The sequence below is a fragment of the Mustela lutreola genome, chromosome 2 (genome assembly GCF_030435805.1).
Source record: "Mustela lutreola isolate mMusLut2 chromosome 2, mMusLut2.pri, whole genome shotgun sequence".
NCBI classification, from domain to species: domain Eukaryota; kingdom Metazoa; phylum Chordata; class Mammalia; order Carnivora; family Mustelidae; genus Mustela; species Mustela lutreola.
The window spans coordinates 217,649,382-217,665,366 of NC_081291.1; the positions used below are offsets into that span (position 1 = coordinate 217,649,382).

At 36.0% G+C, this 15,985-nt stretch overlaps 1 protein-coding gene across 7 annotated transcripts in view; it reads left to right on the forward strand.

Moving 5' to 3' along the window:
• DYRK1A (dual specificity tyrosine phosphorylation regulated kinase 1A) overlaps window positions 1-15,985 on the forward strand; it is a 143,381-nt gene that overhangs the window by 117,284 nt on the left and 10,112 nt on the right. For all 7 annotated transcript variants that reach the window (XM_059164718.1, XM_059164717.1, XM_059164721.1 and 4 more), the window contains 3 exons: window positions 3,792-4,078; window positions 6,582-6,728; window positions 8,562-8,702. In XM_059164718.1, the coding sequence (XP_059020701.1) occupies window positions 3,792-4,078; window positions 6,582-6,728; window positions 8,562-8,702 (575 nt within the window). The remainder of the gene's footprint in view (window positions 1-3,791; window positions 4,079-6,581; window positions 6,729-8,561; window positions 8,703-15,985) is intronic.

Below are 15,985 nucleotides of genomic sequence, written 5' to 3' on the forward strand. Positions count from 1 at the left end.
TCTGTTGTTTCATTGTCTACAGTGTTTTTCCTGAAAACAAAAAGAAGATAGAATAATTATGAAAATAGTGAAGTCTAGGGGTACCTGGGTGGCTCGATTGGTTAAGCCTCTGCCTTTGGCTCAGGTCGTGATCTCAGGGTCCTGGGATTGAGCCCCATGATGGGCTTCCTACTCAGCAGGGAGCCTGCTTCTCCCTTTCCTTCTCCCTCTGTCCCTCCCTTATGCTCTCTCTTTCTCAAATAAGTAAATAAAATCTTTAAAAACAAATAGTGAAGTCTAGGATCAGTTGATACATGGGCATAACATCAGTAATTATGCCTTGTTTAATACTATTCTCAGTCAGATCTATGATGCTAATGATTGTAAGACCGCATTATTTTATGTGCCACTGAGAAATAAATTGCTGTCAAGCATAAATATAAGATGCCGTTAATTTTAGGATTGAGACCTTTGGATCAAGTAACTATGGAAGTTTCCTGTAGGCATGTATACATAGCAACCCTGTTCAGAAATGTTGGCTTTACCTGATAAACAAGAGGTTAAATTTTATGTAATAAAATACCTTTTTATGAGTAAGTAGGGCATTATGGTTTTTTAGTTTGTCCAAAATGGTGGAAACAGAAAAGAAAAAAATGCATGTTTAAAAATGTAAGTTCTGGGACGCCTGGGTGGCTCAGTCAGTTAAGCCTCTGCCTTCGGCTCAGTTCATGATCTCAGGGTCCTGGGATCGAGTCCCACATCAGGCTCCTTGCTCAGCGGGGAGCCTGCTTCTCTCTCAGCCTCTCTCTTCCTCTCTGCCTCTCTCTCTCTCTCTCTCTGACAAGTAAATAAATAAACTTTAAAAAGAAAAATGTAAGGTTCAGATACCAAGATCAGATTTCATTTATGAACACCCTTCATTCCTCAGTATTGCAAGAAAATGAGCTTTTATACTACTAATTTTTCTTTCTTAGTTTCCTCTCTGTAGATATCTGATATAATCCATTGTAATTACATCTGATTTAAAAGCTTTTCATATTCACTGAACACTTCTTGTTCAGTGTCAGTTATAACTTAGTGTGAGTTTGAGTGTATTTCCATTTAAGGGACACAGAAGCACAAGAAGGACATTCGAAGGATACTTGACTTACAAAGTAATCTGTGGACATGCCTCCCCACTTCTTCCTCATTTTTGTATGTTGTATTTTGAGTGTTTGCTTAAGTAGTAGAGCATATGTTGATAGCATTACTGTAACATTTTAATTCTGCCTTGTTGAAAGAAAACATGGCAAGTATATAGTAAGTATTCAATAAATGCTAGCCACTTGGTTATATATAATAATGCCTGTCATTTTTGTTTTTAATAAACTTTTTTTAGTAGATTAAAAAATTTAATAAATTTTAATAAATGAAATAAAGGTTTTTTTAGCAAACTTTAAAATGATTATGAAAGTTGCATTAATCATGATTGATGTTTTTTAGATGAAAATTTTTTTTAAGTTCTTATTTAGGGAGGTGGTGAATGCACAGTGTCTCAAGGAACTGAGGTTCTCTATTGGAAGGCAAATAAAACCTTTAGATTTAGACCTAGTGCTGCAGGTAGATTTGATACTTAAATTTAAGATATCTCAAAGTCATATTGCTCTTTTCTGATATAAATAACTTGTTTAGTGTGATAGATAAATATAATTTATTCTGATGAGTTTTATAATCTTAAGTCTTTGAAACTTAAAAAAAAAAAAAACTACTAGCATAATTTCTCACCTGGATTATTTGGTACCTGTCATGATCTAGTCAAAAGAAAATTCAGTTTAGGTCTAGAACAAAGTTTTGCTGACCCTCCATTATCCCCAAAGTTCAGTTTTAAAAGATACATAAATATACTTGTGTTGGAGATTTGACAATGTCTTTAGTGCTCAGTACCTTGTAGATACTCAGTAAAGGAATAATGAATTGGGAAGTCAAGTGGAACCAAGTGGCTTGATCTTCCACTGGAAGAACTTTCTTTTCTTTTTTGAAGTAGACTTCATACTCAGTGTGGGGCTTGAACTCATGACCCCGAGATCAAGAGTCGTATGCTTACTGACTGTGCCAGTTGGCATCCCCATTGGAGGAACTTTCTAATCACAGAGCTTCTTAAAGGAATTTTCATAATTAAACTGGAATTGTGGCATCATTTAATTTTTTGCGTTCTTTTTGTGGCTATTGCTTAATCAAATTAAAACTTTGAGGGGCGCCTGGGTGGCTCAGTGGGTTAAAGCCTCTGCCTTCGGCTCAGGTCGTGATCCCAGGGTCCTGGGATTGAGCCCCGCATCTGGCTCTCTGCTCCGCAGGGAGCCTGCTTCCTCCTTTCTCTCTGCCTGCCTCTCTGCCTACCTGTGATCTCTGTATGTTAAATGAATAAAATCTTAAAAAAAAAAAAAAATAACACAACCTGTTCTTTCATTTAAAAAAACTTTGATCAAGTCTGTGGGGTGTCTCTATTGTATGTGGAGCTCTGTTTTTAGTATGAAACCTATGAACTTCGGTGATTAAGAGCAGATATTATGCATTCTTCAGTAACCTTTAAGGATTCCTTTTATTGGTAGAGTGTTGAGTTGTACTATAGGCTCTGATAGAGCTACGAAGTATTTGTAATGTTATTTATCCTAACTTTGGATTGTGTGTGTCAGGATGATGTAAAAACAGTGTTGATGTGCACTGCTCCCCAGGAGGCGGTGCAGGACAACACAGTGTAACTCCCATTCTCAGAGACCAGACCTTGAATACCACCATGGTTACTCCAGATAGATCTGTAGAGGAGCCTCTGGTTTTATGAAACTAAAAGACCAAAATGAAGGTAACCTTGACAGATGGGTGGTTTTATGTCATTCCAGTTGAGTTATGAGTGTTCAGTTTGGTGTATATGAGAGTTTTACAGTGAAGGGCAGCACTTCACTGAATGACCTCATCTGATGGGCAGTATTAGTACTAAAAGCACAGTCTTTGAAGCGATTTGGTGAGTATTAGGCCTTTTTAGAGGGTCAGCAGTGATAGCATGTAATGGCCTCTATACTCTTTTCTCATTCATAAGCCTACTTGTAATTTCTTCTTTTGATTGAGCTTCATTTTCAAGTTTTCCCAGACCTTCAGTTGTGTACAAGATATGCCATTTACCAGTTTGGTGAACACAATCAAATGACTCATGAACTCTTTTAATATCTTATAAAGCGTGCGTTTCAAATATTTGTTTTGTTTTCCTAAAAGAAAAAAGATCCGTGTCTTCCTTTGACAGTTGTTGCAGGAAATTACTAGGGAGATCTCAGGCTTGGCAGAGCAGAATGTGGATATGTATCAGAGCCTGAAAACCTTCCCAGAGAGAGCTGCCAAGTCCCGCATTGTCACAATTTGGAGATCCCAGTGGGTGGAGCTTAGGGGAAGTTGTGAGGTTGGGCTCTGAAGAAGTAAAAAATGCTTTCTTGTAGAAGTGAGCATAAAGTTACTGAAGTATTCTCAGTACTGTGTGTCGCTTTGCTACTTGTTTTCAGACCTGACTTCATTTTTTTTAAGCAAAGTCTTTTGGTGGTACTTCTTACATCATATTGTTTATTGGCAGACACCACACCTGTTTAATTCAGCAGATGAACAATTTAGATATTCCCGACTGATTATAGAATGTGCTGTTACTGCAGAATGCTGATCTCCAAATTTTAACTTGATTTTCACTCTGCAGTTGACATTGAAATGTTGTAGATTGTTTGAGAGTTCATGCATACATTATTCTCATTTTATTGGTATGTATAATTTAAAATGAAACTTTTTTTGTCTTTCAGTGCATTTGAAACGCCACTTTATGTTTCGAAACCATCTCTGTTTAGTTTTTGAAATGCTGTCGTACAACCTCTATGACTTGTTGAGGAACACCAATTTTCGAGGTGTCTCTTTGAACCTAACACGAAAGTTTGCACAGCAGATGTGCACTGCACTGCTTTTCCTTGCGACTCCAGAACTTAGTATCATTCACTGTGACCTAAAACCTGAGAATATCCTTCTTTGTAACCCCAAACGCAGTGCAATCAAGATCGTTGACTTTGGCAGTTCTTGTCAGTTGGGGCAGAGGGTAAGTATATTTCAGGACTTTTGAATTAAAATAGAATTAGGTAAAATAGTATCGGTAGATACTTGAAATGTTATTAATGTGTTTACAGTTTGGAGGTAATTATAGGATAGTTACCCTTAAAATACAGCACTCTAATCACATTGTGTTGAAACATGTTTTGGGGACATATCTCTTCAAGTGCAAATATAAGATTCTGGATTAGAAGGTATTGGGCTTTTTTAAAAGTAGATTTTTAAAAATTATTCATATGCCTAAGGTGGTTTGTAACTATATTTTGCAAGTAGAGGTTTTAGTATGAATTTGGGGATATTCCAGTACTCGAATATTGAATCCTTGCTGTGAAATTCTTCTCCAAAGATAGATCAAGATAAATGATTTTCTTCAAAAACTGATGGGTTTAAAAATATACAGGTAGTTTTGCATTACACACGGTGATACAGTATAGAAATTGCACAGTTGGTTAGACCTACTTGTTTTTGATAAATAAGTTTAAACCTTTTTCTCCCTCTGTTAATTCTGACACGTGTCCACACTGGTTTTCCTCAGACTGCTAAAAACAGACCTGTCTGTAGCAATAATACAGATTGAGATTTAGCGGATTTAAGAAAGCAGATTTTTCCCACTATTCTTTCTAGTGTTATGAAAGCTTCTCTTAACAGTGTGTTTCACATATAATGTAGAAGTGATCGGTTTCTTTTTTCTTGAAAGAAATTAAAATCATTTGATAATAATTGTACTCACTTTAAACACTGTTCCTATTTACTTGTAATTACTGAAGCTTCATTTCTTGGGGGGAAAAAAACGAAAAACCACAACTAACATTCAGGTAGTATTTCATACTGGCTTTCCAGTTTTTGTTTTTCCAAGTGAATGAGAGTTCTTGCCCTATGCACCTTTTTTTCGTGTTTTAGATATGGCTGGTTAATTCAGTCGTGAAGATTTATAGTCAGCTAACAGGATTATCAGGCTTGTTCTTTTCTGCAGCTCTCTCATGGTAGTGGTGTTGTAGATCACTGAAGTAAACTGAAGGAGTAGGAAGCAAAATTTGCAGTTTCAGATGCCTCTGAAAATCAGGAGCTGTTCATAGTTGTTAATGTGGGATAAAGTGTATTGTGAATGGAAAATACATGCCCATTTGAGAGTCATTTGAATAGATTTAGATTTGGAATAATTTCCCCCCTATTTAAACAAAATCATATGTTCCATACCAATATCAAACACTACTATGTGTCCAACCGAACTGAGACAACTATCCCTTTAGCTCAGTGAGGTTTTAAACTGTGTTCAGTGTATCAGATAGAATGAGAGATCCTTTCTAAAATACACATGCAATGACCCTACCCTAGTCTCAGTCTCAGAAGGTGGCAGAGCAGGTGTATTTCATTGGGATTTTGGTGCACAACATTGTAGATGACCCAACCACTGCTTTTAACCAAAATGTATAGGTGACTGACAAACTTCTTGCATAAGCCGGGGAATGAGACTCTTACTAATGGGGAGTCTTTGGGTCTTACCAGTGCTGTTGGCCTGTGAAAACTTGAAAATGTAATACTTCTTCTCCGTCCCTTTGAATTTCAGTTTCTTTACTCTGACAAGGCATTAAAGTTGGGTTGAACTGCTTATAGGGGCATCAGGTTATTCTTGGAGATTTGGCTGGAGTTTCCGGTGGGAGCCACAGAAACATTCGGGAGAAAGCAGCACACTGTGCTGCTGGCCGCCTAGTCGAGAGTGTTAAGTGAGGAAGTTTTCGTTAGGAGGATTTTGTTTCTTTCTATCTCTTTTTAAATAAAACTTTCTTTGCTTTCATGATATTGCTAGGTACAAATTTACAATGGCTAAGTGAACATGAATTGGTTTCTTAAGACCTCCTCCGATTACTTTGTTGAAAATTATCCATTTCAAGGTTTTCTTTTCCTAAGAAGTCTTAGACTGAGGTGGAAGAGTGCAGGGCAAAAGTGATTGGTCAGAAACGACTCCCAGTTGAATTTTACTAGCAGCCTTTCTCACATGTATCTATGAGGCTACTACAGTGTACATACCTGAATTGTCATTTACGTTGTACAGAGTTTGTTTGATTTAATGCTGAAATACATTCTTAAGGTTAATTTAAATACAATTTAGTCCTTCCATTAATGGTAAACCAAGTGCCAGCCATAGCAGGAAAGAATACTAGAGAAACAAACTATTCTCAATAATGTCTTTTTTCTGATAAGGCATAATTATTTGTTTTAGGGTGTGGATCTTAATTACCAGTTAGGATTGGACTAAATGGAAGGACTTGTATTATGTTTTGCATTTCACAATCAGAGTAACCACTCTTGAAATGTTTAGTTGTTTAGATAATACTTGTAGTAGAAGGTTGAAGTGGGTAATTGGAACCCAAATTTAGGAGTTAGCCGATTATTTTTCTCTGTTAATATTAGTTAAATGTACTTAATTCAGTGTGGAGCATAATTAAACGAAACTTATGTTGGAATTAATACAATATTGAAATATATTTCAGATATACCAGTATATTCAGAGTCGCTTTTATCGGTCTCCAGAGGTGCTACTGGGAATGCCTTACGACCTTGCTATTGACATGTGGTCCCTTGGGTGTATTTTGGTTGAAATGCACACTGGAGAACCTCTGTTCAGTGGAGCCAATGAGGTATATAATGGATTGCTTTCAAGATACTGTTTCTGTTTTCATAATTTTCTTTTTGTTTTTAATCTATGACAGTGTAACCTGAAAATTGTTTTCAGGAAAAGATACCTATTAATTTAAATATTCAAATGTTGGGACTTTTGAATTTATCCATTTTTAAAGTTTTTTCAGTTGTTATAATGGTGAGTTTGGGATGTTGGGGTGGGAAATGAGATCTTTCAATTTGCTACTGAGAAGAATAGTGAGTTAATAAAGGTTAAGCATTCTGGTTTTAAATTTTTTACAGATTTTATGTATAATGTAACAAATGATGATAAAAAGGCATGAGGGCCACCCTAAGAACCATGTAAACATCGATGTAAATTTTCAAAGTATGATTTGGAATTTAAGAAGTGATGACCAGTGGCCTTGCGGTGGGGTGTTTGATCTGAATAATTGAGGGTGAATTGGGATTATAGAATTTAACAGCTACAGATGATACGTAATTCTTCTAATTCATGGGTTTTCAGTCTGTTCTCAGAAGGTGTTTGGAGGTCAGAGGCAGTGCCTAGGAGGGCATGGGAGAGGCCATGGTCTCCGGCAGTCAGAGAAAATGGACTTTTCATTGGTTTAAAACATTACAGGGTTTTTCGTTTTTTAAAAAGGAAAGTTAACCATTACAGATCTTAATCAGTCCATTGCATTTATAAATAAGAAAAGAAAGGCCAACAAAATTTAATGACTTAACTTACACTGGGTTATACAGCTGTTAGTATGGTGTCAGAAACCTGTCCCCTCCGTCTTGTTAATTCACTTGAACTATAGCTAGTGAGCCACTCCTGGGCAGTGACTCGCATAGTGTGTGATTGGTTTTGTTTTGTTATCAGTAATATTACCCTGTAAAGTAGTATCTTTTTCATGGGCTTAAACAGTATGAAATTAAATTCTGTTGTATTAATTATAATTAAAATATGATAAAATATAATTAACTATATTCTGTTAAATCCCCTGAACTTCAGTGGCTTCCATTTCATTCATTGTAAAAGCCTAGTCCTTTGAGTGGCTCGAAAATCCCCTACTCCCTTTGACTCCTGCTTTCTTTCTGCGACCTTGCCTCCCCTCACTCTCTGTCCCAGCACAAAGCTTTGCTCCGTGTCCCTTGGAAACAGTGGACATAGGCCCATACTGTGGGCCCATACCAAAGGCCTTTGCATTAGTTCTTTCCTGTGCCTTCAAGTCCCTGTCTCCAGGGAGCACCATGGCTCCTTCCCTCACTTAGGTCTTTGCTCTCCCTACATCTTCTCTGTAATCCTCCAGTGCCTGTTGCGGTGTCCCTTGTCACTCGCCATCCCTTGAATTTTCTCCGTAGTTCTTATTTGGCATCGACATAATATAGTTAATTATATATTTGTCTAGTAGTGATTTCTTCCCCTGTAATATAAACTTTTTGGCAGAGATTTTTGTCTGTTCTGTTTATTGCTATGTTCTGCTGAGTGTGGTTTCTAGCATGTGGTAGACACTTGGTATTTGAGTGACGGAATCTGTACTTAAAAAAGAACACTTTATTCGGTCCACGCTTGATGAAGGCTCTGGAATTTTTCCTTTTTGATGGTTATTTGATTTTATGTGTTTGTTGAATTATCCGCCCTGTCCTGTTGAGGAATGAGCGGACTGCCGGATGGGAGGGACTTCATGTGTTTTGTTCATGATTCTGTGCTCAGTGCTTGGAGGTGTGTGTGGCACACAGGAGATGCTCTATTTGTTTATAATTTATGAACGAATGGATGAATTGATGAGCCGAAATAGGGTGTACTACAGTAGAAGTTACAGGATTTTTTATTTCTATTTTTAATACAGGTAGATCAGATGAATAAAATAGTGGAAGTTCTGAATATTCCACCTGCTCATATTCTTGACCAAGCACCAAAAGCAAGAAAGTTCTTTGAGAAGTTGCCAGATGGCACTTGGAACTTAAAGAAGACCAAAGATGGAAAACGGGTAAAATAGGGATTTTTTTATTTTTTATTTTTATTTTTTTTAGCCTTTGTTATTTATTTTACTGGAGTGGTCTTTCTATAGCTCATTTTATGTTTACTTGACATCCGTGTTTTACTTAAACCGTTTCATTAATAACTTAGGTGTGTATTTCTTTAAAAGTTGGGTATAGTTTGACCTGAGCTGTCTGTATGGACCAGTGTTTGTTTCCCGGTTAGAGTTAAGACTTCCATTTTGCAAATTCTGTGTCTGCTTTGTGAGCCAGCCGATGAAACCACTGGGCCTTGCTACAGCAGTAGAATCAGGAAGTTTGACATTTTTTCTCTTACAGTGTGGGTCTGTAATGAAGTCACAGTTAACAGTACTTCATCTGCGAGCCACAGAGGTCATAATTGCAGTACATCATGCTTTTTTTTTTTTATTATTATTCAAATTTCAGATAGGAGAAGAAGATTTTTGACTAGGCAGTTTGTGACAAGAATATGAACTGACTAGAGTCCTTGGATCGATTTCAGTGCAGGTTCTTAGCTTAGTGGCATGGATAGCAGGAATGTCACATCTCCAAAATCCTCAGCGTGAGGTTTTCAAATCATTAGGTTTGTTTTAGTAATTTTCTTTTAGCTGAGAACTTTTTTTCAGATACCTAAACGGTGTCCATTTAACAGAGTACATGATGGTAACTTTGCATCTTGATTTAACTTCTTAAAAATAATCCTGTTTTGTAATCTAGCTTGTTGGTAGTATAAAATGAATGTACTATATAATTATCTGGTTGTATAGGATATGTACATACCAGACACCTTGGGATGATCGTTTTGCATTTTTACACTTGGGGGATTTATTTTTGCTCCATTTTTTATTTTGCCCTTGGATTTTAGCGATGCTGCCACCAGGTGTCATTTCCCGGGAACTGAAGATGATGGTTATTTGCTTTAATTCACCTTCACATAGCTGTGGAGTCTCAACTTTTAATATTGGAAGATTTTCTTTAGAATGTTTAAAATTGTATCCGTGATTGTATCTTTCACAGCTGATTTGTAACTTACTGCATCCTGCCTGATTCTCTCAAGTTCGAGGCAGTGTAATATCTGGCAGCCAGATTGTGCCTGCTCCCCTTAAGAAAGAGGTGGAAAATACTCTGCAGGTCTCCTGAATCCTTTTGCCTTTGTCCACATCACTAGCTTATCAGGCCCGGCCCCTTTCCCCTTGAACCAAAACACAGCCCTGGGCATCCTTCTTGGTTCCCCCAGCATTCGAAGTAGCTCCTAGCAGTCGGTTTGAGTTGGCATCGAGGATCGGAAACCTCCTTTATGCTTTTTAATCTCTCAATACAGGCTACTACTTTCTCCATTTTGGACTTCTTTTCTTCTTCTGCCAGTTTTTTCTTTTTTCTAAATAAAACACTCATCCCATCACATTCATATCTCTGTGTTCTAAAACCACAGTTAAGCCACTCTGGGCTGTAACCTATCATTTCTCCCAAATTGAGCTATAATTATTATTTTAAAAAATTAAGGAGGGGCATTTCAGAAAAGAGTAGATGGATCTTTTCCCTTTTTAAAATTGAAAGTGAGTATCTTGACCTATATTTAATACATATTAACTATAGGTTTTATGAGATTTCCCTTAGCTGTGATCAACGGCTGACTTAATTTTTAAAGTAGAAAGTAACTTTTTGAATTTTGCAATGACCCCCCCCCCAAAAAAAATCAAATCCAGAACCGAATGATTACATTATAAAGGATATACTACGGAATTTAACCATAAGTATAAATTGAGTGCATGTGCTATCATTGGGTTTCTTTGTGCTTTTATTTTCTCAGTGATTTTATTCTTTCTTTTAATTTTTCATTTATGTTTCAAGAGCCCATTTTAGTTTCTTGGTGATGAACTCTGTATCTACTATATGTATATTTTTTTGGTGGGGAAAGTGGATGAAGAATTAAGATCTGTTTTATTAGAGTTTTTGTGCAACAACATACGCATACCTTTTGTGCTCATTTTGTTTTAACCTTATGTACAGCAGTGTAACCCTGCCTAAAACAAGATACAGAATATTTCCACCACCCTAAAAGTTCTGTTTTGACCCTTTTGTCATCCCACCCCACCCCACTTTCTGATTATTATCATCATAGGCTGATTTTGCCTACTTACGGGCAAAATTTGTATAAATGTAATTCTAGAGTACTTATATTTTTTGTTTCCTTCACTTAACAAACACTTTTTGGAAATTCATCCGTATTGTTGTGTGTTTCAAAAGTTATTTTATCACTTCATAGTATTCTATTGAGTAAAAATACTGTAATTTATCTATATTTATCTGTCAGTGGATGTTTGGGTTGTTTTTGATTTGGACCTATTATACATAAGGGGACGGAAACATTCTTGTGTAAGTCTTTTGTACATGAGTGTTCTCATTTCCCTGGGATCACTAGAGGTAGAATTGCCAGGTCATAGGGTATATGTGTGTTCACCTTCACGAGAAAATACAGTTCTCCAAATTTTTATCATTTTACGTTCCTATAGTGTATGAGGAGGGTTCCACTTGCATGACATCCTCGCCATTTGGTATGATTGGTCTTTCTTGAAATCAGCCATTCTGACGGGTCTGTATAGTGGTTTCATTTGCATTTCTCCATGGCTAATAGTATGTGCTTAGTAACCATTCATAGTTGTTGTTGGGTGTTTTTGCAACCATCTTTCCAGTCTTTTACTCATTTATTATTGAGTTCTTTAATTATTGAGTTGTAGGAGGGTTTTTTTTGTTTGTTTTCTTAACACATATAATGGATCTAAGTCCTTGGTCACATTATGTGTCAGTATTTTTTTTTCCAGACTGGTTTATCTATTTCTTTTCTTGGTAGTATCTTTTGATGGGTGGAAAATTTTTAATATCAATGAAATCAAATTTGTCAGCTGGTTTTTATGAATAGTAGCAGTTTTTGTATCTTAAGACATCTTTGCTGTCATCCCAGCACAGAGGGTCTTCTGTGCTTTCTTTTAAAAGATTTTTTTTTTTTTTTTTAAAGATTTTATTTATTTATTTGACAGAGAGAAATTACAAGTACATTGAGAGGCAGGCAGAGAGAGAGAGAAGGAAGCAGGCTCCCTGCTGAGCAGAGAGCCCGATGCGGGACTCGATCCCAGGACCCTGAGATCATGACCTGAGCCGAAGGCAGCGGCTTAACCCACTGAGCCACCCAGGCGCCCTAAAAGATTTTTTTAATCCGAGTTTTTATGGTTCGAATTCTGTGGTTCATCTGGAATTAAGTTTTGAATGTGGAATGAGGTATAGAAGTTGATGTTCACATCCCCAGGTCCTTACCTAAGCATTGCAGCATCATTTGTTGAATTGTTGCCTTTTTCTGTTGATCTGGGAGCTTTTGTCCGAAAAATTCATCTTTTATGTGTGGGTCTGTATTTGCACTCTTCTGTTGCTTTGGTTGATGAGTCCTTGAACAGTACCATAGTGCCAGTTACTGTAGCTGTGTGGTAAGTCTCAAATTCAAGTAGTATAAAGCCACCAGGTCTTGTCTTCTGTCACAAGAATTTTTTTTTTCCTATTCTCTAGGTCCTTTTTATTTACATATTAATTTAAGAATCTGCTTCTAAATTTGTACGCAAAAAATCTTGCTGGAATTTCTATTTGGATTGCATTTGAGTTCATCCAACAAGATGGACATTCTAACAGCATCGAGTCTTCCAGTCTGTGAACATTTCTTTACTTAGTCATTAATTTGTCTCAGCAGCATTTTGTGCAACAATTGCAGGCATATTTTGTATTTTAATTTTTACTTTTTTGGATGCAATTTTAAGTGTCCTTTTTAAAGTATTCTAGTTTCTCGGAGCAAATATGTGGAAATAGAACTGAGTTTTCTATGTTGACTCTATGTCCTAAAACCTTGCTGAATTTACCTATTCTAGTTTTTTGTTTGTTTTTAGATTCTATAGGAGTTTCTGCTTAATCATGTCCTCTGCAAATGAGCAATCTTGTTCTTTGACTCTGTATGCCTTTATTTATTTTTTATTTTATTATACTGACTGGAACTTCCATATGTTGAATAGTTATGGTGAGAGCAGACATCTTTCCATGTTCCCAGTCTTGTGGGAAAAGCATACATTTATCCAATATTTTTAAGTATGGTACGGATTGTATATTTCTTGCATCCTTCTATCAGGTTGAAGGAGTAGTTTCCTTTGTTTTTAGATAAGTGTTTTGCTTGTTTGTTTTTCTAAATCATTAGTGGGTTTTGAATGTTGTCACATGTTTTCTGCATCTATAGAGATGATTATATGGTTTTTCTTCTATTATGTGGTAAAATACATTAATTAACTTTTAGAATATTAAGCTCAACCTAAGATAAACCACACTTGGCCTTGATATACTGTCTTAAGTATTGCTGGGTTCGGTTTGTCTATATTGGTACGAAGTTTGTCATTAAATGGATTTTTGTCTAACATTTTATATAATACCTTCATTAGATGTTGATCTCATGATTATGCTGGTCTCATAAAACTATTGGGAAGTATTCCTTCTTGATTTTTGTGAAAGAATGTGTATAAGATTGGCATTCTTTTGAAAATGTTTTAATTAATAAAGTTCATTAATGAAACTATCAGGAACTGGGGATGTTCTTTGTTAGAGGGTTATTAATTATAGTTCATATTTTTTATAAATATATGGCTATTCAGATTTTCTTTTTGAGTCAATTTTGGTAGGTATGTATTTCAAGAAACTTGTCCTTATCTAAGCTGTTGGCTTTGTTAGCAGAAAATTACCCATAATATCTCATTATTATCTTTGTAATTTCTTGAGGATCTGTAGTGATAGTGTCTCTTTTGTTCCTAATGTCGGTCATTTCTGTTTTCTCCCTTTTTTCCCTGTTATTCTTTCTAGTGGTTTGTCACATTTACTTATCTTTTCCAACAACGAGTCTTTTGTTTTGTTCTTACTGTTCTTTAGTCTTATTTCTATTTCATTGATTTTTTAAAAAATTATTTCTTTTTCTTCTCCTTCCTTTAGGTTAAATTTTGCGTTTTCTAGTTTCTGAAGGAGAAGCTTAGATCATTTATTTAAAACTTTTTTCTTAACAGTATTTAAAGGCATAAATTTCCCTCCGATTACTGCTTTAGCTGCATGCAGTGACTTGTGATGTGTTTTAACTCTCATTGATTTTGAAACATTTCTAATTTCCCTTGTGCTTTCTTTATTGACCCATTGTCATTTGGAATGTTGATACATAATTTCAAAATATTTGAGGATTTTCTAAACATCTTATTATTAACTGATTTCTAGTTCAGTAGCATCATGGTCAGAAAACATGATTTCACTCCTTTGAAGTTGATTCAGACTTGTTTTATGATACAGCAGGTAATCTCTCTTGGTGAATGTTCTGTCTATATTTGCAAGGAATTGTATTTTATACATTTATTTGGTATAGTGGTCTACAAATGTCAGCATAGGTTGGGTTGTTTGATTTTTTTTTTTTTCCTATCTTTTATATCCTTACTTTGTGTGTATGTATATCTGTGGATGTTTGTTCTCCCAATGACAGAGAGGAATGTTAATCTTTAGTGATGATTTAGGAGTTGTCTTTTTTGAGGGGGTTACTATTTGTTTATTTGACAGAGAGAGACATAGCAAGAGAGGAAACACAAGCAGGGGGAGGGAGAAGCAGGCTTCCCGCCAACCAGGGAGCTCAGTGCAGGGCTCGATCCCAGGACGCTGGGATTGCGACCTGAGCTGAAGGCAGACGCTTAACAACTGAGCTACCCAGGTGCTCCTAATTCTGGATTTGTCTTAATCTCCCTTTAGTTGCTTTACGTGTTTTTAAGCTCTCTTAGTCATGTGTACCCATTTACTGTTGTGGCTTTGTGGTAACTTCACTTTTTCATTATGAGGAAATGTCCCACTTTATCTCAAGTAATATTTTTCATTTTTGTCTTCAAGTCTGATTTGTCTGATATTACTGTATCTATACCAAGTTTCTTGTTCTTCACATTCTCATAGTCTGTATTTTTCCAACCCTTTAACTTCAGATCTGCCCATACTTTTTATGTATGAAGTATGCCTCTTGTATGCACTGTTAAGTTGTCATGCCTTTTGATCCAGTCAGCTCATCTCTTTATTTCATGGTGAATTTTTAACTCGTTTAATTATTCATTAAAAACCCTGAAGTTTGGGCTTTAAAATGTTGTCTTATATGTACTCTGTTCATCTTACCTCCTTCCCCCCATTCCTTCTTTCCTGCCTTCTTTTGGGTTAATGGAATACTTTTTAGTTCTTTTATTTCATCTCCTCTCTTGAGTAGTTATTACTTGTAATTTTTATTCTTTATTTTTTTAAGATTTTATTTATTTATTTATTTGAGAGAGAGAGAGGGAGAGAGAGAGCAAGGGAGCAAGCACATGAGTGGAGGGAGAGGGAGAAGCAGACTCCCCATTGAGCCAGCAGCCTGAGGCAGGGCTCGATCCTAGGAACCTGAGATCATGACCTGAGCTGAAGGCAGACACTTAACTGACTGAGCCACCCAGGCGTCCCTGTGTGTAATTTTTAGTATAATAAGCATCTTAAACTGATCAGTTGGCATTCGTCTGATATCACTTGATAAAGCATGTAACTAACCATATGCTTTTGCCTAACCCTCCACGTTCTGTGCACTTTCATTGTATATCACTTCTGCATATGATACAGCCCTCACAACAAACAGCTCAACTGCTTTAAATAAAAAATGACTTTTAAAGAAATTTTAGAACATACAAAGAATTAAGATAATAAGATAACCTTTTCTTTTTACCTGTGCAAATCTTGATTTCCTTTCTGCAGCTTCTGTCTTCCAGCTGGTTTTATGTTCCTCCAGAACAGAACTTTGTCTAGTTTCTTTATTTCAGGGTGAATAACTTTTGGTGGTGATTTCTGTCAACAGATGTTTATGTGAAAATATCTTTACTTACCTTCTTAAGGAAGATAAGGAAATTTCTATGGATATAGAAATCTAGGTTGACATTTTAGCAAAAGAAAAAAAGAAATTACAACATTGTTTAAAGATGTTACTGACATTGTTTTCTGTATTACGTTGTTTCTGAAGAGAAGCCAATAGTTTTTCTAAGCATCATTATCTGTATGTAATATGTCTCCCTCTCCCCCAGCTGATTTTGATGTTTTTTTTTAATTTATGTTCAGTTCTTCAGTATGTTGACTCTTATGTCCCTTGGTGTAGTTTCCTTTGTATTTATTTTTTTTGGAGTTTGCGGAGTTTTTGGGTCTGTGAATTGTTCTCTTTCAC